The sequence below is a fragment of the Saccostrea echinata genome, unplaced genomic scaffold, assembly GCF_033153115.1.
Source record: "Saccostrea echinata isolate AGI-Se365-2 ecotype Australia unplaced genomic scaffold, CSIRO_AGI_Sech_v1 ptg000054l, whole genome shotgun sequence".
Classification (NCBI taxonomy): domain Eukaryota; kingdom Metazoa; phylum Mollusca; class Bivalvia; order Ostreida; family Ostreidae; genus Saccostrea; species Saccostrea echinata.
Window position 1 is genome coordinate 17,224,609 of NW_026889803.1, and position 21,674 is coordinate 17,246,282.

Consider the following 21,674-nt stretch of genomic DNA (forward strand, 5'->3'; position numbering starts at 1 on the left):
TTTAAATGAATGCGTTCTTCCTAATTCAAGTTCAGACGAATCTGTTTTTTTTTTTAATTTGATATAAGAGTTGAAAATTGTTAAATTTTAAAAGACTTATAAATTGTTAATTACAAATATTGTTCAAGTTCTCATGAATTGTCAAATTTCAAAGGCACTGATCAGAGTTCTCATAAATTGTTAAATTTCAAAGGTACTATTAAAAGTTCTCTTAAATTGTTAAACTTCAAACTTTGACAGTGTTCCAAGTTCTAATATAATTCAACAAAGATCAAAGGCAGGGTTCAAAGTTCTCAATTGATTGTCTTCATAGTTCTCATATAATCGTGTTTAAAGTTCTCATATAATTGTGTTCAAAAATCTCATATAATTATATTAAATTTCTCATAGATTGTAAACTTCAAAGACATCAATCTAAGTTCTCATTAGATTGTAAAACTTCAAAGACATTGTTTAAGTTCTAATAAATTGTTTATTACAAAGACAATGTTCTATTTCTCATGAACTGTTTTCAAAGGCATTGTTCAGTTTCCTTAAATTGTTAATTTCAAATTTTGACAGCGTTCAAAGTTCTCATATAATGATAAGAAAAAAAAATAAAAGACAGTGTTCAAAGTTCTCAGAAATTGTTAAATATCAAAGACATAAAATTTATTAATATTATTATTATTAACTTATTTATTTTACTTATATAAACACAGATGAAGTTGTAAATTCATAATATTTGAAAATAAGTTAGCCTGAATCATTTATCCTTATAATCGGAATTCATCGGCAACAAAGTCTTGAATTTATTAAGAGTGCTCATCAATTATTTAATCTAAACAACCACTGATCAAACGATTTTTGCTTATATAAACATCGAGTACACTGTATGTTTGTAGAAAACCACATGGGGCGAATCCACTCAGGGCGAACAGGAAACTGAGGCGAAACCATTCACTCAGCACGAACAAGTAATCAGGCGAAACCACTTGGAATCCATGATAAACGACGAACTAGTAGCAAGTTGTATGCCCATAGTTTAAGAAACATCCGTTTGGAGTACCACAGCAAGGGGCAACAATGACCAGTGACGTAGAAGGTCATCAAAGCATTTATAATAGGCGTTTCCGCCTAAAAATCACTCTGATTCTTCAAACTAGTACTCTGAAGTCAATATCAAAAAGATGCTGGATTGCCTCATTGGCAATATCTATGTAGTTTTTGGAGACCAGATCACACTGTTGGTCACAGCAAGTGTTTTCTTCTCCATCCCTACAGCGTCAGGGGTCCCGAGTCAACACGTTGTCGTTGGAACCCTGATAACTTTCATTCGATACTCTACGGGCTGACTGCACTGACATCTTTCTAGGAAAATACAAATCTTGATTGTTTTTCTCATCTCTCGACCAATCACATTAACCTTTTCGGTGACCAACAACCTGTAACACGTGCACTGAGGTGTCAACTGCTTACTTTCCGTTTACATTTTATATCAACTGATGAAAGCCCCAATCTGATTGGTGCTTCTCAATACGAGATGCTAAACCCGTAGTATAATGAATGAAATTTGTTAGGGGTCCAATGGTAACAAGTTGACTCAGGACCCCTGACGTAGTGAGGATGTTTCTTCTTAAGTAGAAGCTTTTGAATGAACTCTGCTTCATAAGAATATATAAACAGGTCGGCTAATAAAACAGCACAATAAGTACCCATTGAATTGAAATTCCAGCAGATTGTTGAAAGATCTAGTCTCCAAGGCTACAAAGATATTGTCATTCAGGAACTCTATAGCATCTTTTTTAATATCAACTTCAGAGTACTTGTATGCAGAATGATAATGTTTTTTAACAAAGTAATTTTGTAATTGACCAATCAACATATATGAAAATTTATGAGTTCCATTTTTATTGAGGAAGAAGTTGTCCATGATGTCAAAAAGCCTGCTCCTTCATTTATTTTGAGAAATGGTCGTTTTAAGCGTAGAAGAGTAATAAGTTTTGATGCTATTGATCTTTGAAAGTTTTGGAGTTTTTTAGAATCTATATTTGATTTACATCACTTCCTGAATATGTAGTTTCATAATACCTCTGAAGTTTCTCCTTCACAGCAGTTAATATATTGGTGAGGAATAAGGATAAAGGCTTGGTTTAACATTTACTGGACCCTGCAATATTCTTGTTTGTAAGGATTTTTTTTAATGAAGTTTTGGAATTCAGTATAGGTACAGTAAATCAAACTCACTTCCACTGATTGGAATGTTAAATGAATTTAAAACTGTTAAGTAATTTAGAAGAATTCATCTTTTGGAAAGGAACTGTGAGTATAGGTTGGATAACCATATGTGAAAGTAAAACGTTCTTCTAAAAGGTTCTTCTAAAATACATTTATAATAATGTAATAATGATCCTTCCAAAGAAAGACTATAGTGTTACAAGCTGTGTCAGCAGGAACCAAAACATAATTTTCATGTAGTTTACCTTGTACCGTCACGGGAGCTCAGTCGGTAGAGCACTCGCTCCGTGATCGGAAGGTCGTGTGTTTGAATCACGGCCGCGACTGACCTAAGTCGATAAAAAATAACTTGCAACTATTCCTTCGCCAAGCGCTCTGCACTTTCGAGTTAAAGGTACGGGTCTTTCGGATGAGACCTTAAAAACCGAGGCCCCATGTCACGGTAGGCGTTGGCACGATAAAGAACCCTCACTGCTCAATGGCCATGAGTGCCGAGTAAAGGTCTAAATTTGAAGCCCTTCACCGGTATATGGTGTTGTGTGTATATGAGGGAAAAATTCTCGAACGGGACGTAGCCTAAAACAACACACAATCAATCAATCAAACATTGTATCACTTCTACTGAAAACGAAAGGATAGAAAGTTCGCATTTTGCCTTTTAATTTTCTAATGCAATTCTTTAATTTATATCTTAAAAGCTTTATCCATTCTGTCAGAGTGTCAAGGGATGTTCTGTCGTCATTTGAAAGATCTGGGCTCCCTGAATTTAGGACCTTTTAAAATTATAACTTTTAGGTCGGTAAATATCCAAACACTGTAGAAGTTGCTCATAATTGGAAATTTTGGATGCAACAGTCGGGGAATATATGTAGGAAATACAAGGTGTATACTTCAACTTAAAGTATGGTGGAATTCTTTTATAAGAATGTTGTAATGTTAACATGTTAACATGTTTTAACACAAAATCTTATAGCATCTACACCTATATAAGATTAAAAGTTACTAGTACATGTAAGGTTTGAAATATCTTATTTCAAACCTTATTTATATAAGGTAAAGGAAAATATATAAATATCTTTTTCATCATAGAATTGTCGTGATACTGAGATAAAATCTAAGTTTACTGTTTACTGTTTAAATGCATGTATACCTGCAATTTACACGGAAGTAAAGAAAACTTTTCATCTATCTCCTCAAACATTTCAAAAACATAAAAACTGTGTAATGCAATTGTAAAGCGCACAGACAAAATATGTGTAATTTGAATACCCTCATCTGCCAGTCTATATTTAACTGAATGTTAGTCAACTCATCAAGAAACACACATCCAAAACGGAAGTAAATAGAAAAAGAAGCTACATAAAAAATGAAGCCTTCAGACATATATTTCAGCCAAGATTCCATCAAGAAGGAGTTTGACAATGGCTATACGATATACTCTACTCTCAGTGCCTGTAAAAAAACATCCTTTCGTTATCGACGAGATCTCTCCGATAAGAGTTTGCAAGAAAAATGGAAAATGGTACTCTCTAGACAACCGTCGACTTTGGGTCTTTAAGAGATTGGAGGAAGAGGGATACATCACTTATGTGAGAATCAAGCAAGTGAGCCCAAGTCTTCTGACCGATCAAAAATTCACCACGAAAAATGGAGGTGAAAGTGTAGAAATTCGTCAAGGATTTGATGATTTTTTGTTCTAGCTACTTACACCAAAGGATACAGGCCAACACGTTTTTCTCCTGATCAGTACATATCATATATCCATTAAGTATGACTTGTATTCTGGCTCCGTAAAAGGACCTTATTCTAGCTATATATGTCATTGGACACAGAAACACATTTTAACGCAATGGAGTAAATGCGTATCTTGGATTTCATAAAGTTCTTGTATTCTGGCTTCATAATATGACAGCATTTCTGATGACAGGCAATGCCCAACCTGACTTCTATTTTATTTTGTAGATAAATGTTCTGTCTATTACACTGTAATAATTATGTTCATATAATCTTCACTTTACTACAGTGATATTTTTTTTTATTAATATTTATCAATGACTGAGCATTTGACCTTGCTTTTTTCCCTGAATAATGATCATGATTAGGATATTACTCGCAGATACGAAATATTCATGTACTTACGCATAAACTTGATTATTTAAAGCTATTTTACAGCTCACTTCTGTGAAAAAGTCATTAATTTTTCTTAAAGTTAAATAATTCACTAGGATGTTTTTGCCTAAAAATGAAGTTCATCTAGATACTTAGTAATAGAAGTAATTGGAGGACTAACAAAGGATATATTTCGTGTATAATAATATGTTTTCCAATGCCAAAATAAAATCACGTAAAATTTCAGTGATTGACAGTCTACTTTTCTAGAAATTCCTACCTTCACCGTATAAGTCTATGCCGAATAAAGATATGAAAGTTGTTTTAAAATAGATTTTGAGCCCAATGATTTGAAGCAAACAAAGTTAATGTTACAAGAAACTTTGTCTGCAGATCAGATTAACAATTATCCCTTGTCAAAATAAGTGTGTAACAATGGCCTAATAATTGGTGTGAAAAAGGTTAGTCCAAAAAGACTCAATGATAGGCTGTATTTGCAACAATGTCGAGATATATCGACCATCGAATCTGCGAAATGCTGATTTTAAACAAGATTGTTGAGAGTCTGTATTTTCATCCTAATTGTCAGTAACCTGCTTTGGTTTAAAAATTGATCGTAATAAGAGTATGCTCTTGCGTTCCAAATTAATTGGGAGACATAACACTATATATGCAGCTGTTATTGAAGTATAACTGGATTAATAGGAGAAGTCGACAGTTGTTAATTTGTCATTAACGTCTGGAGTCAAAAAACATTAAAAATATGAAAAAAGATCCAAAAATATATTTTTCTAATAGGTAAATAAGTTCACGAATACAAAAAATCAACATGGATTATCAGAATTCACATGAGAATGAGATAAAATAAATTTGATGATTAAATGCCTATTATTTGGAAGGAAATCAAATCAATTATTTCTTTAACTATTTTGTAAACAAAGCAGCTATATCAGATGATTGTTTAGCAACCAGACCATATGCACCATTGTTGCATTATTTGATAACCCTCGCCTGAAACCTATTTATAACCCGTATCACAAAACTAAATCTAGGTTATGCTTCCAGAAGTGTCAAATGCCCTTTTCGTTGAATCTAAATCGAAAATACTTTGAAATAGAAGGTATACATCAACAATGAAACCATCAGACATATACTTCAGCCAAGATTCCATCAAGAAGGAGTTTGACAATGGCTATACGATATACTCTACTCTCAGTGCCTGTAGAAAGCATCCTTTCGTTATCGACGAGATCTCTCCGATAAGAGTTTGCAAGAAAAATGGAAAATGGTATTCTCTAGACAACCGTCGACTTTGGGTCTTTAAGAGATTGGAGGAAGAGGGACACATCACTTATGTGAGAATCAAGCAAGTGAGCCCAAGTCTTCTGACCGATAAAAAATTCACCACGAAAAATGGAGGTGAAAGTGTGGAAATTCGTCAACGATTTAACGATTTTGATTTGTTCTTCTAGCTATTCAACCCACAGGATACAGACAAATCTAACTCCTAGACGGTGAATTTTCTCAAATTTCGTGAAGTATGATTTCTTGTATTCTGGTTTTATATATCTGTTGCTTGATCATCATGGCTCCTCTTTTTGTTTGTACATTTCTTTTGTCAACATTTACTTTTTTAAAGTGATATTTTTTTTATTTCATGAATTTTAAAAATAAAAGAAAAATTAAGCTTCGTATTCAGGCCAGACTGAATAATAAAATTAATAAGAGGGTAACAAAAAGTCAATGTTTTCTTCCTTACATTGCAAAGCTGTAACCTTAAAGATTCAGGCTAGTAATTAAGTCACTTGATGAATATACAGGTGGTCTGCAGATAAAAATATTAAAACTGAAACACAGTACCTGTATTCAGTTTCAAACTTTCCTAAATATTTAAAAATTAAAAGCTTTCCTAAATACATATTAACATTTGAAGTTATATAATGTTTGAAATACCCTTCCTAAATACATAGCATTAAAAGTTATATAGTGTTCCTAGAAGTTATTGAAAATATTTTCGTGAAAGGTTTTTCAAAATATTTTAACAATAAAATATTTATAGTTTGAAATAAGTTTTTTTATCAAATGACAGTACTTTCTTATTGTATATGCAGTTTTCATGAACAACTTCCGTTCTATTGCTAATGTTCAAAAAGAGTGCTTTTGAAAAAGAAAGCTTATTGAAGATGTTTATTATCAAAGAATTGCAAAACTAGCGATACCTATGAAACTCTAAGTATTCCACTGTCTACTATTGATTCACGTGAGACAAAATATTGAAAAATGGAAAGGAATTCGGCAGAAGGAGAGGTGGTAGGGCTAGGACTGAAGCCCCCTTTTTCTACACTTAGTGTTGTTCTTAGTGAGCAAATATCCAAGCCTTCTCTGATATTTGAATGTTTGTTAACTAGGCCTACAAACTCTTTTTCCTAATTGAATGTCTCTTCTTTTTAATTTCTTGTACCATACAATACAAAGTTTGTGAAATACTTGGTGTTTCAGAAATATCCCCAGATTTAATAATCCCTTACTTATACATACCTTAAATAGCCTTTCTATTTTCGATAGCAGTAATTTTGAACATCAGCAGACAACAGGACGTATAACAAATAAACCTTTGTAAATGGGAGGATATCCATTAAAACTGCAAGCATCTTTAGAAAGTACAGGGTATTGTCATGAAATAAAATTATAATATATGATATGTCCATTATCATAAAAATTCTCAATATTGCTGGGAACAAAAATGTTTTTAAAAATACAATTACAAAATAAAAAGAGCTCAAAATATTTATGAAATATTATGAATTAAAATTTTATTTTGTTACTCAAATACATGTATATGTATACATGTTATTTATAAGGAAATCGAAAGTAAACTTTTCATGCATCTATTCAAACATTTCGTAATAATAAAAAATGTGTCTTGTAATTGTAAAGCGCACAGAAAAAATATTTGTAATTTGAATACCCTAATCTGCCAATCTAATATTTAACTGATATTATGTAATATTTCAAAAGAAAAACATATTCAAACCGGAAGTAAATTTAAAAAAAAACGAACATCAACTATAAAACCATCAGACATTTCCTTCAGCCAGGATTCAATCAAGAAGGAGTTTGACAATGGCTAAACAACTCTCAGTGCCTCTAAAAAATCCTTTTGGTTTGAAATAAAAATAGAAAGTGATACTCTCTAGACAACATTTGGCTTTGGGTCTTTCAGAGAGTAGAAGAAGGGGGACACATCACTTATGTGAGAATCAAGCAAGTGAGGCCAAGTCTTCTGACCGATAAAAAATTCACCACGAAAAATGGAAGTGAAAGTGTGGAAACTTTAACTTATGACACCATGATTGATGAAAATATTTAATGCTTTGAAGTCTGCAGATATCCTCCTGGTTTAGAATATACTAATAATTAAAGGCTTCCCCATCAAAGTTTGATTTTGGGGACAGATATTCGCCACTAGAGAATTTTGTCCTTTATGTAATAACCCTGCTTATATTTCAACATGTTATTTAATCATAAACAAGAATTACTAGAAAGTGATTTGGTAAGTTTACAACTTCAAATACTGTTTCCTGGGGTCATGGTTAGCTGAAGAAATGGTTCAATCATATTTTTGATATAGGAAAGGAAAGGCAATGGTATCTCAATATTTGGAAACATTACATATAATGTATATTGTAAAGGTTTTTATAAAATTGCATATTCATACAAGATGATTTACATGTTTGGAAACTTTAAATTCATATAATTATACAGAAGTAGATCTCTCTTCTGGCCCCAGGATCATGAAGAAATCTTGGACTTTTAAATTATTCACTCGTCAGCTTTTGAGAAAAAGTTTGGTCAGCACATCTTACATCAAAATATCATTTTCAATTCAATTTTTGTAGCATATTTGAATTAAACAATTAAGGAATGTAGTTTTGTGTGAGTTATAGCATAACATTCAATAAAAACATCGCTTATGAAGCACTATTTTTGTGGCAAGGATATTTAGAAGAAAAATCTCAAAACTTCACATTTGTTTTATTCAATATGTTAAACTTTTTACAACAAAAATTTAAACGTTATTATAAACTAGAAATATTTAATGTAGGTAATTTTATTGATAATTGATTATTAAATTAAAATATTTTTAGAACATTTATATACATGTTATAAACATACTTTAATTGCCAAAAATTGCAGATGTATTGAAAAAAAGTCGAGATTAGATTAACTTAAGTTTAAAACAGAAATTGGCAACATTTAACCCATATCAAATTAAAAAATTTAAATTCTTACACCAACTTTTAAATTCTATTTTTTGAGATAAGAGATACTTGTAACCTATCAGCACTAAATTCATAAAAAGCTAGATATAACAAATATTGTACACTTTAAATTTTTTATACCCCAAAATGATATTTTATAAGTGCAAAATGGTTACGGAATAATTAACCCCATTAATTTGCAAAATAAATAAATAAGTAAATAAATAGATAGATAAATAAATAAATAAAAATTTAAAAAAAGCAATAATATATTGTATTCAAACTGTTTTACATAAAATAAGAGTATTTATTGTCATGGTTACATCTAGTAAAATATAATGGAAATTAAAGTAATTAAGATAAAATCTATAATTAAAATATAAAAAGGTCAAAGTCATTGTACCGTTACCCAGTAAATTAATAAGGACTTACTTGTACCAAGATCCTGGGTCCTCATTATGTATATGTAGGCGGTTTGTTTCAAAAACGTTAATCTTTAGGAAGCTCTAAACACCAATGAAAAGAGTTTATCTTTTTGAGTCTGAGCAAACTATATCATATAAATGATGATATAAAGGTGTGCATATTAAGATTGTATAGTTCATTATCAACATAGGGTACCTGCCATATTTCGCCAGAAAAGAAATGTTCAAAGACTATTAAGTATAAATAAACAGAAATCACTAATGTTTACTTACTTTGGCAAATCACATGAATATAATGCATTTAATAACACTATCTTGGTCTAAAATGATTTTAAGAATTCTTGTATCTATTTCAAAATGTGTCATTTACTGTAGATGTCCGTTAATGTCACCTATTATCAAAGGGAAGAGCATTTTAACTGCATGAAATTACTATGAAATTAGAACTCTTTCATATGCAGTGTTTAGAGCTCCCTTAAGATCATAAAGAACATTTACTTCAAAACCATATTTGCACGATTTTCTAAAATATAGATATGCAGTTCAACAAGAAATGTTGCGTGCATCTTTTAAAGTATTTATTTATTTTAAGATTTGCATAAGTTTTCTGATATGATACTTTTGCCAAGTACATAATAGGCTAATTGGTGTTTCCTTTTTCACTTGAATGCTTACTTTTTAACTTAAGCATATACTTGCATGTATGTTCTAACTTTTTATTATGTCGAAAAAAACAACAACAATTTCTTTCCTCTTTAAAATTCTGAGAATAATGTAATTTGTAATATTATCATACAGTAACTGCATAAACATACTTCAATGATTCTTCATAAATATCTTCATTTCTATAAATTATTAGACTTCGTATTGGTAACTAAAGCAGTTATTAATATTTTATTGTGTGCAATTAAACATATTCATTTATAACCTTTCACAGCCAAAGCTTCCCAGTATTATTTATTTATACAATTTCATTCAAGTCTTCAAAATGCACATCAATGAGGAATTTAGCACAAAAAGACAAACGTGCATCTTTAGAAATATTTTTTTCAACCTCATCAAAAAATCTTTTAAAAAATTAAATGAATAAAATAAGAATTAAAAAAAAAAACAATATGGTTTGGGAAACACCGATGTCCCCGTACGTCAGCTAATTGCCAAGGTTAAAGTTTTTCAAAAGTAGATAAAACTACAAGGTCAAGGTCATGCAAAAACGTTGGTGCCAAAGAAAAGCCTTGTCAGAAGGAATGCACAATAGAAATATGAAACGTTCAAAGGTTCTGGCCAAGGTTACAGTTTTACAAAGCTAGATCAAACTCCAATGTTAAGGTTATGATATCAAAAATATTGGTACCCCAAGAAAGGTCTTGCCACATGGAAAACATAAGTAAAATATGAAAGCTCTAGCACCAGCTGTTCAAAAATTATTTTCAAGGTTAAAATTTGATAAAAGAAAGACAGAAGTAGGTAAACCTCCAAGCTCAGGTCAAAGGGTCAGGAATGTTGGTATGCAAAGAAAGATTTTTCATTCAGACATACAACAGTGAATTATGAATACCGTAGCACTAACGTTCAAAACTTATTGCCATGGTTAAAATTCTACAAATTTGGGTCAAAATTCAAGGGCAAGATAATAAGGTCAAAACTGTTTGTATTCAACGAAAGGCCTTGTCACAAGAAAAGCACTCTCTCTAACTATCCAGAAAATATGGACAGATTTAAAGTTTTTCAAAAGTAGGTTAAACTCCAAAGTCATAGTCATGGGGTCAAAAATATTGATATTTGACGAAAGGTATTGCCAAAAAGAATACGAAGTGAATTATAAAATCCCTAGCATTAACCATTCAAAACTTTTGGCTAAAGTTAATGTTTTTGTGGACAAACAGACAGATGGACAGACCAAAAACTATACGCCCCCGAATCTCCTATTTACTGGGTCATATAAATCAAGTTTTCTTATTTTTCCTAACATTATTTGAACCCTGCAATGGAGCAAAACGTTCGTCACTTTTAACGCGCTATAGATATTGATTACTAGTCAGTCAAAGTTTTTTAAAAGCCGTTACTTGTTCATTGTAAACTTCACATGAAGGCCTATTTATAACCCAAGTAACGAAACTAAATGTAGTTTATACTACCAGAAATATATATCTTTTTCGTTGAATCTAAATCGAAAATAGTATGAACGAGAAGATACGCCAAAAATGAAACCTTCAGAAATTTTTTTCAGCCAAGACTCCATCAAGAAGGAGTTTGACAATGGATATACAATATACTCTACTCTCAGTGCCTGTAAAAAACATCCTTTTGTCATTGATAAAATTTCTCCGATAAGAGTGTGTAAGAAAAATGGGAAATGGTACACTCTAGACAACCGTCGACTTTGGGTCTTTAAGAGACTGGAAGAAGACGGACACATCTCCTCTGTGAGAATTCAGCAAGTGAGCTCAGATCTTTTGACCGCTCAAAAATTCACCACCAAAAATGGAGGGGAAAGTGTGGAAATTCGTCAACGATTTGACGATTTTTTCTTTTAGTAATGAATGCCAGATGGACACTTTTTACCCCTGATTAATACATATCACATATTTATTAAGTGTGCTTTGTTGAATTCAAGTTTCATAGTAGGACCTAAACTCTTTGTGAACTTAACTGACGATACCTATCTTCTCTTTTTCTCTGTAATTATCTACTGCTTATCATGGTGTAATTTTATGTCAATAAAATTTTCCTAATTTTGTTTTAGTGATAATTACATGTATAAAATGAATATCGCACCAAAAGTTTTGTTACTGAATCATTTAAACATTTTTTAGAATATTATTTCAGCATTGAAAGACCGACAGAAACTCTAATAATTACATGTGCATGATTTTTGGGATTTTTTATTGTCTTGGATGCAAATGAAACACATAAGAGCTTAAAATTGTTTTATCAATGCATTATTTGAATATCGATTAAAACAAGTCAAGAAGGGTAAAAAAATATTTTATTTGAATAATTGATGGTAAAAATCTTTTAAGAATAATTGTTACTTATAGAAATCAAATATCAGCAGTTGTATTCAGAAATAAAATTAAATGAAATTGAGAAATGCTACGATAAATTTCCAAATTTAAAATTGTGTAAATAGGTTTACAGTGTAATTGAACTATTTAAACAAATGGATTTCGCAGTGTGAACTGCATCAGAAATGCAGTAACTTAGTGGGTTTTTTTTCAATTTGATTTGATTTTGTGAAGGATAAGTCTTATCGGGAATGGTTCAAATTTAAAATTTTGGCAATTTATCTTCAATTTTTTGCAATTGTATTACAATATTTTTAAAAATGTTATTATCTAGTATTTCTTAATATTTTTTTAAAACATTATTATCTAGTATTTCTTATATTTTAGAAATGTTATTATGTAGTATTTCTTTTAAATCAGTGACAAGATTCTCAAAAATATTATGATGCATTAGATAGCAGCAGATTTTAAGCTCTGAAGTGTGTTCAAATTTCCAACTAAATTCTCTAAAACGTATCAAAAGTCATACAGGATAGTCCAAAATATCTTATACTACTTTGATTCTCAATAAAAATATCATCAATCATAGTTTATATTTAATTTTTAAAAATTATTACAGAATATTACAACATGTTTACATTTACTCTAGCAAACATTATTCAGGTTACCTATATGAATATAAATCTATGAGATATATTACTACTTTAAAAAAAAAAAAGATCGCTTCTGTGGGCATCTGTATTAGCTTACACTAATATTAGCAAACACTAAATCATATTGATTAAGCCAGGGTTCATTACAATTGATTTTAATTTTCTAAGTTATAGTTTATTTAAATAAGTGAGTGGTATTCAGGTCTATATGATCTAGAAGGTCTTTGCTTATTTGCAAAACAAAATTGTGCTTTGTTTTAAACTAGTATGAGTAAGGTAAAATAAAGTGAAAGAAGCAGTTACAAATATATATACAACTGATATGGAACACCAAAATATCTGAATTGATATCGAAAGTAAATCCATCGAATGCCAAGAAGAATGAAAACATAAAAAAAGTTTTTGTTTCTGGACAAAACGCAAGGATGTTTTGTGAACTAGCTCGACAATGGCATAACATCACTTAAATATTGTATTTTTAAGTTTTTCTTGTAAAATTTATCTTTCAGTACCCAGAGAATATACTATGTACAGTTTACAAGTGCTTTTGCGTTTAACAAATCAACTAAACAATAATCCAAGCTTGTATTTTGTTAAAATATGTATATGTAACTCATCTTTAATTCTTTTTATGCAATTGAGAATTTTATGACCCTTGAAAGAACACAAAGAGGATTTTTTCCATTAGTTATTTTGATACGAAATGAATAATTCTACCTGTTATATTTGATGCATAAAGAAATACGATGCATATTTCTATTAAACTAATATTCGATAAGGAAAACCATATGCAGAAAATTTAGTGGTGAAGTAAATTCTATTCAGATAATAAAAGATTTTATAAAACGTCTTACCACTTTGGAAACAGTTGCCTACAAATTATAGTTATCTTCAGAGCAGAAATTTTGAAAGATTATGACAATTATATTCATGACCAATATGCATTACCCGACATTTTTGCCATAGATTTATAGTATATTTTATTTTCTGCCGCCACTTGTGATCTTTATTAACACCAGCTTAAGTATATAACATGTTGATTAAAAATAATGTACGTCACATTCATTAGTTTAAGTCGACCTATAACTGATGCCAAATTCATATGAAAAATGGAATTCTTTAAATTTCTATCACAATGTACAAGGATACTATATAGTGACTAAAAACTGATTCAATTGATTATATTGATGAAGAAGATATAATTGAATATGGTGATGATGAAGATTCAATTGAACATAGTGATGAAAAGGAATTTCTCACAGGAAAAAATTCTATAAATCAGAATGAAATTAAGTAACATTTCTTTTATTTTTGTAATTCAGGCAACATTTTGTCAAAAATTTGATTGGCAAAAAAGGTATTCGTTTTGACTCATTTTGCTGTGATATCAATCCCCCGTTGATTCTTGAGGCTTTCTTCTTAACGAGAAAAATCATACTGAAAGGGAAAAACAAGTTCAATAAAAAATATATATATACATGTATACTCAGTACTATTATGACAAATTTTATTGTTCGTGTTATTGGTCATAATAAGTGCTATATAAAGAATTCAATTAGTAAACAATGAATCTACTCGGTAGATCAGGCAGCACTATGAGTTATGTAGAGACTTAGAGGGTTAATACAGATATCTATGGGGTCCTCAAAATTGTACATTTCCACCTACTGTTACACGTCACTTAGTTTCTTCTGTATTATTATAAAAACCCTGTAAATTTTAACCCACGTCGTAAGTATCAAACCCCTAAGTCCGCGACTCTAGAACAAAACACACTAACCACTGTGGCATACGAGAGACATTTTATTATAAAAAATATATTTTCATAAAAAAAAAAAATATATCAAAACCATTTTTTGGTATGAAACAAATCACTGTTCTTGTCTTTGTTTCAAAGAAATTTTTAAAAAAATCTTTTTGAATCACCAAAACTTACCATAATTTGACATCCACATTGGGAACAACAATGTAGACAAATTGTCTTATGAATCCAACCAATAATACATTTTTCCACTTTCGCATATATCTGGGCATATTCTATCAACTGTAAATAAGAGGTCCATGAGTCAATCAGCTATTACAAAATAAAAGTAATCTAGATAAACTCGGTGCGAAGAAAAAAAAGTTAAATGCTGTATAATATTTTTCTACTTATTAATGTGACAATACTTGAATTTATCAAATATATATATATATATATATATATATATATATATATATATATATATATATATATATATATATATATATATATATATATATATATATATATATATATATATATATATATATATATAAAGTACCACCCCTGAAATAAATTCTATTTCCAGTTAGAATTTTCTCCTTTACTAGTACAAAACATAGTTAATTGTTCTGAGAGAGATGGTATCAGTCTATGTTCATATGATTAATGATATAAACGGGTTTCTCTACAAAATGTAAATAAAATTAACACAAATCAGTATGGTGCAAAGCATTTTTTAAAATGTTCTCTTACGAAGAAAGTGATTAGAAAAATATCATAAATACTTACAATAGGAACTGCTGAATGCACAAGAAAGCGCTATTATGGAAAGAATAAGAGTAAAACTCGTTAGTGTCTGCATCTCTGAAAATTTGCTTGCAATATGCAGAAAAGTAAAGTGCATATATATATTTTTATATTCCTAATGATTTGGATTTCCCCCAAGGAAATTTATGTGATCAATTTCAATGGGACAACATCGTTCATCTTCTTTACATTACATCAGTTCTAATGTATTTAAATTAACTTCAAAATTGGCTTGAATTATTGTTTAATAGTCCAAAAATCCCCTAAAAGAAATTACTTTTAAAAATGGGCAAATCCCATGATAAACAAAACAAAATCACACATACTACTGAGAAGGTAATATAGATTATCACGATGAAAATTTTACTGTTATAAGATATTTTTCTAGTTTCTAAAATTAAGTTACAGTTTTGTGTTTTTTGAACAACTCTTTCTAAATTCTTGAGCTTTTCAAATCATTTTCTTTATTGAATTTACGACTCTGAATCTTTATTGAATTAAAACATCGGCGATTTCGGATCATCCAAGCCAATTGGGTTTAACACCTGTCATCGTTTGATATTGCTAAATTATCTTTAGGCAAAATAACATCAAAAGGACGATAATCTGGCCCTCAATTATTTTAAGGGTTTACTCAAGTGTCAAAATCTTTATCTATTTATCTCCAAATGTCATTTTTACACATGTCACTCTATAATTGTTATATATATACTGTTGAATTCGTTTTGGATGATCAGTCGGAATCGGACAGCCGTCCCGAATACACCGACCTGTATCAAAATTTGTCAGTTTCATATTAAAGGTTAAAACACTGGTTGGAGTTTGTCTCTAATCTGTTTAATAAGACTCATAGATAGAAAAGAGCGCAGATCGTGGCTGACAGAATCCGTGAGCGGCATCGTCAGGGAACTCAAAGAGAAGTTCTTCAAGACGTTCATACGAGAAATAAGACGTTCATATTTCTACATAGTCGTATTTTAGCACAGCCTGAGTACAAATTTAAATTGAAAAATTCTAAATTTTTGTAGAGGACAATATATATGTATCTCTCAATTTTTTCATGCAACTTCAAAGAAAATAAAAATAATGAGAAATATGACACAAACGGTCTCTTACACTCAGAATAGTTGATGTTTTCCAAATAATTGTTTACAATAGAATACCACTGTTGTTTTTGATTCTATATGGATTTATATACATACCTTTTTCGCCGTAAAAATAAAAAAAACTCATGTAATACAATAAAACATATGTTTAATATTTTACACCTAGAAAGGTAGTATATATGCAGTATATATACATTAAATGAATATACCTAAATAACCCAATATTTTGCTTTACATGTGAAAAGTAAAAAGTGTTCAGAAATCATTGACTGTAACAGTGGCTCATAAAAACAAAACGATATTGGAATAATCATGGATGTCACTGCTCGACCTCAGTGAGTTGATGACAAACAAGATTCAACAAGATGTTCATAGAAACTAGAATCATGCCTAGAGTTTGAAATAATGTACATACAATTATTGCTGTTTTGAGGTCAATATGATGATTTAGACAGGTGTACAAAATTCATCAAGTCCCGAAGGGCAATAATTGTTTTGTTATATGATTCCATGACCAAATGCTCCAAACTCATTAAGCAATCCATGCCATCTTGCTAGTTTATATTTGTTGAAGTTCTAGCCAAACATAATGAGAGAATCGGGGTTAAAATATACATAACCAGATACACTAATTTGGATTTTTAAAAATGATTTTGGTCACTAATCGTTAATACGTTTCATTTCTGATAAACAGTGGAACAGGGTATTAAAAGGATCACTATCTGTCTGTCCATCTGTCACACCCTATATCTCGAGGGCTGTAAGAGGTATAGATTTAGTATTTTCCACATACATTGTTTGTCACGATGGCTTTCGCAAAATACTACAGTTTTAGATCTCGTGACCTTTGACTTTTTCTCAAAATAGTTCATAGTGCCGAAACATACAGCAAGGTAAATCTTTGCTTTTTGTATGTTGTTTTAGAGAATTTTTCACTCTAGAGACGACATCATATACCGGTGAAGGGCTTCAAATTTAGACCTTTACCCGTCACTCAGGGCCATTGTTCAGTGGGGATCTTTATCATGCTAAAGCATATCATGACAAGGGTTCTCAGGTTTTAAGGTCTCATCCGAAAGACCCACAACTTTCACTTCAAGGTACCGTGCGCTTGGCGAATGAACCTAATTTTTTTTTAAATCTTCAGTCGCCAACCCACGACCTTCCGATCATGGAGCGAGCGCTCTACCGACTGAGCAATCGTGACGGTCCCATTTAGTACGTGCCCTGTTTGTTATGAATCATGAAAAATAATTTTCTTTTTAAAGTTTGAGAGTTTTGATAATTAGTGTTTATATCTCATGTTTAAGAGCTCATGACACTGCACTTTATAAATATACAGTTACCACACAAGCTCTAATTTTAAATCGGGATCCGTATTCCAGATTGGATCGTAGTAGACTGGTAATTACAGTTAAGGTTAGACTGAATGTATTAAAAGATAATAGATTTATTATTTATTTTAGCTCTGAGGGTTGGGGAATCAAAGTTCAATTTGATTGTCAGATTCTATCACAGTCTAAAGTATCCGTGTATTTTTTTCTCTGCAAGTAAATGAAACTCTAATGCCAGTAGCATAAAATTTTAAATGTAAATAAATAGGTGACCACTCTTAAGAGTACTGTATTTACATCTTTAACAATGCTATAAAGCAGGCGACACATGCGTTCCTTGGAACACTCTAGTTATACATACATTTATTAGTGATGAATAAAATTATCAACCTTGTGATAACTTATTCTAGAGCAAAACCGCAAATTGGTCCAATGGTCATCCAATTCATAGCTACACTGAGCTCATATGAAAATACCAACTCTGGCCATAAAGTCTTACAGAAAAAACATTTCTCTTGAAAGCCTTTTCAAAATTGTTTGAAAAAACAAAACTTAAGCTGTGTTTTTATTGTAAATTAATACACCATCCCAATGCAACTAGCTTTTTAATATACATACAAAAACATAACAGACTTGAACGTTTGTGTTAGTTTTACTTTTCTTTAGTCATCAGTTGACACTAGCATAACTTAGATTTGCTAATAAAAAAATTCTAATGTGTAATTTAGATTGTACTTGATGACCTTACAAAGTAATGTTTTACTCAGCTTTTCTATGTTAATTTTTTTTTGTTTTTACTTAGTTACAGATCACTTTTGTAAGCGACTTTTAGTAGCAAATACTAAACATATATTGATGAAATCAAAGTTCATTTAAACGAAAGTTCTGTGTTTTTACGTAGTTCAGGTCTACATAGTCTTGAAGGTTTCTGCATACTTACAAAAAAGCTATGCATTGTTTTAAACTAGTATTGGTAAGGTAATTTAAAGCGAAAGAATCAGTTTTAAAAAACACCACACTGATATCTACAATTGATATGGGACACTAAATTCTTTGTATTGATATCGAAAGTAAATAAAACGAAGATGACAACCAGATTGAAGCCATCAGAAATCTTTTACAGTCAAGATTCTATAAAAGAGACATTCCAGGATGGAGAGTCGATATACTCAACTGTCTTGAAGTGCCAAAAAGACCATTCCGTAATCGACAATATTCCTTTGATGCGAGTCTGCAAGAGGGATGGTAAATGGTTCACCTTAGATAACCGGAGACTCTGGGTATTTCGCAAACTAGAAGCTACAGGTTACGTTACAGACGTAGAGGTCTTAGTGGTGAGCAGTGCTCAGATGTCGGAGGATAAATTCACCACTAAAAATGGAGGTTATAGTGTGAGGATTCGAGACCCAGTTTCCGATTCTGACGATGATGATTTTTTATTCCTATGGTGATGATTCTTTTGACGATTTTTATTGACCTTTATTTTAAAATATATAAAGGATATATATATAGGTGTTTTGTGTATTGTGACTTTATTACAAAGTACATTAAAATATGTTACTTATTACTGAAGATTGGGAGGAAATGTAGGTAAAAATAGTCTTGTAAAGAAAAGAGATAACATCATATAACACAAGGTGATTATTTAATGAAATGCTAAACTTGAAAAAAAAAAACTTGCTTTGTTTATTGTCAATAGATATTAGATGGCATACAAATACTCTAACTAGTAACAAATTAATACTCATTATAATAAAATTTGTGAAGACCCATTCTGGACAAAATAAGAGAATATTTTTGTGACTAATGTCATAACATTACTAAAACATTGAGGTATTTGTAATCTTCATCAATAAATTTTATATTGCAGTACTCAAAGAAAACATGTATACATAATTTTGAACTTTTTTCATTATACAAGTTTAACATATTACAAGCGTGTACATGTAGATTATGACTCCTCCACATGTTAGTAATAAAGACCGAAGCAGAGGATTTTTTCTTCACAGTTTTTTGATATAAATCAAACAATTCCATATCATATATATATATATATATATATATATATATATATAGAGAGAGAGAGAGAGAGAGAGAGAGAGATGCATTGCGTATTTCTATTGAAGTAAAACTTTTTAATGGATGTATTATACTGGACTATCATGATGGTCTATTCAGAATGTAAAAATTCCAGTATATATCTAACCACTCTGTATAAACAGGAAACAATTGACTCGAAATTATTATTACCTGTAGAGCAGAATGTTTGGAAAGATTACAACCGTAGGTTCCTGAACAATATGCATCACCTGACATGCCATAGATTTAATACATTTTTAGTGTTTTATATACATCTGCAACCCATTGTAATTTTTATTGTCACCAGAATATAAATTTAATCAATATATCAATAATATAACAGGAAGGAAGAAAGTCATTTGTAATTGTTATTAACGGGAAATGTTTATTGAGTGTATGTTATTTTGCTTTTCATTATTGAATAAATGCATGTACAAAGCATCGATATCGGAAAATCGAACACAAGCTTTTCTACAAATTTTAAATCGAAAACGAAACTATCCGTTTGAAAATTGATTAAGTATGAAGCCTTCAGAAATATTCTTCAGTCAAGATTCTATCAAGGAAAAATTTGATAATGGTCATACAATATATTCTACGGTCAGTGTGTGCAAAAAGCATCCTTACGTCATCAACAAAATTCCCAGGATGAGAGTCTGTAAGAAAGATGGGAAATGGTACACCCTAGACAACCGTCGTCTCTGGGTGTTTAGGAAGCTAGAAGCAGAGGGTCATATTAAGGACGTTAAGGTCAACCAGGTTAGCAAAGATCGTCTGCCAGCGGAGAAATTCACCACTAAAAATGGAGGTGAAAGCGTGGTGATCAGACAACCTTTTGTTGAATCAGATGAAGACTTTGATGATTTTTTCTAATTTTTAAATGAGGAACGATGCTGGGATTTCTTTAAACTTTAGCTTTATATTTTTTATTTTATCAAAGTACATAAATACTGATTTTCCTAAATTCGCGTTAGCTTCGTGTGATTTATTTACTCTGAAGATATTGCTTTTAAAAAAGTGTGTATACCATTGCAATTCCTTAGTCTTTTACTTTTCTTATATATAGTTCATCTGATTTACCAACGTGTCTGCTCTGCTGCGTTTTAAATAATGGTGATGTAAGTGTGCAAATTAGACGCACTTTTGTAGATACTTTTGAAGTAGGAACTTAAAATTCAGACGAATACGCCACCGATGGATGAAGATTATTTCTATTCGCAAAGACTTGCATGCTCCGTTCATTTTGAGTTAAAATTTTAAAGTTTTGTTTTTAAAACTGTGATTCTTTACATTCTAGTAGGCTTTGTGTGATTTTTGACTTTGTTGATTTTTATCAAAGTTATTTATGCCATTGTCTTTGACTATTCTGAATGTGAATCATTATCTTTACCATGATTTTTGAGTTTAACATATTTAAAGATACCTGAAGGAAACAAAGTATCAACCAATCAATGCGTCTGCTATGCTTTGGATTTTGCAATTCACATGATTAAACTTTATTAGGTTGTCGAACAGTGTAACTTAATATGTATATATAATGTGATATTTTTGAATAATGTCTGTAATAAGAATATTGGTGTTTAAAATAGGAAAAATTTCAAATGTGTGACAGGAGAATTGGCAAAAAGAGAATATACCATTAACTTATCAATAATTAACAAGCTAGATTTATATTTTCATACTATTTATCCGAACTTTCTGTGATGTTTTTACGTGGGTTTTTTTTAAAAATAAAATTTAGATTTTGTTTTTTTTTTAGATTATGTCTGGCTCTTATTAACCTATAGAACTCACTCATACAAGCTAAGGTACAACACTCAAATAATGAGATAATTGTGTTCCGAAATATGTCACTGGTGATTGTATCAAAATATGATTAACTAATTTGTTGTATAGATGTACTGCACTTAATAATAGTGTTTTGTATTTC

General features: G+C 30.6%; 1 protein-coding gene across 1 annotated transcript; it reads left to right on the forward strand.

Moving 5' to 3' along the window:
- The first annotated feature begins 20,265 nt into the window (after positions 1 to 20,265).
- Positions 20,266 to 20,654, forward strand: LOC133206132 (uncharacterized). The gene has a single exon (XM_061342062.1). It carries the CDS (start codon positions 20,267 to 20,269, stop codon positions 20,615 to 20,617), a length of 351 nt encoding a protein of 116 aa, XP_061198046.1. The 5' UTR covers position 20,266; the 3' UTR covers positions 20,618 to 20,654.
- Positions 20,655 to 21,674: the final 1,020 nt, after the last annotated feature.

Coding starts and splice junctions, on each gene's coding strand:
- LOC133206132 (XM_061342062.1), top strand. CDS start 20,267: ATGAAGCCTTCAGAAATATTCTTCAGTCAAGATTCTATCAAGGAAAAA.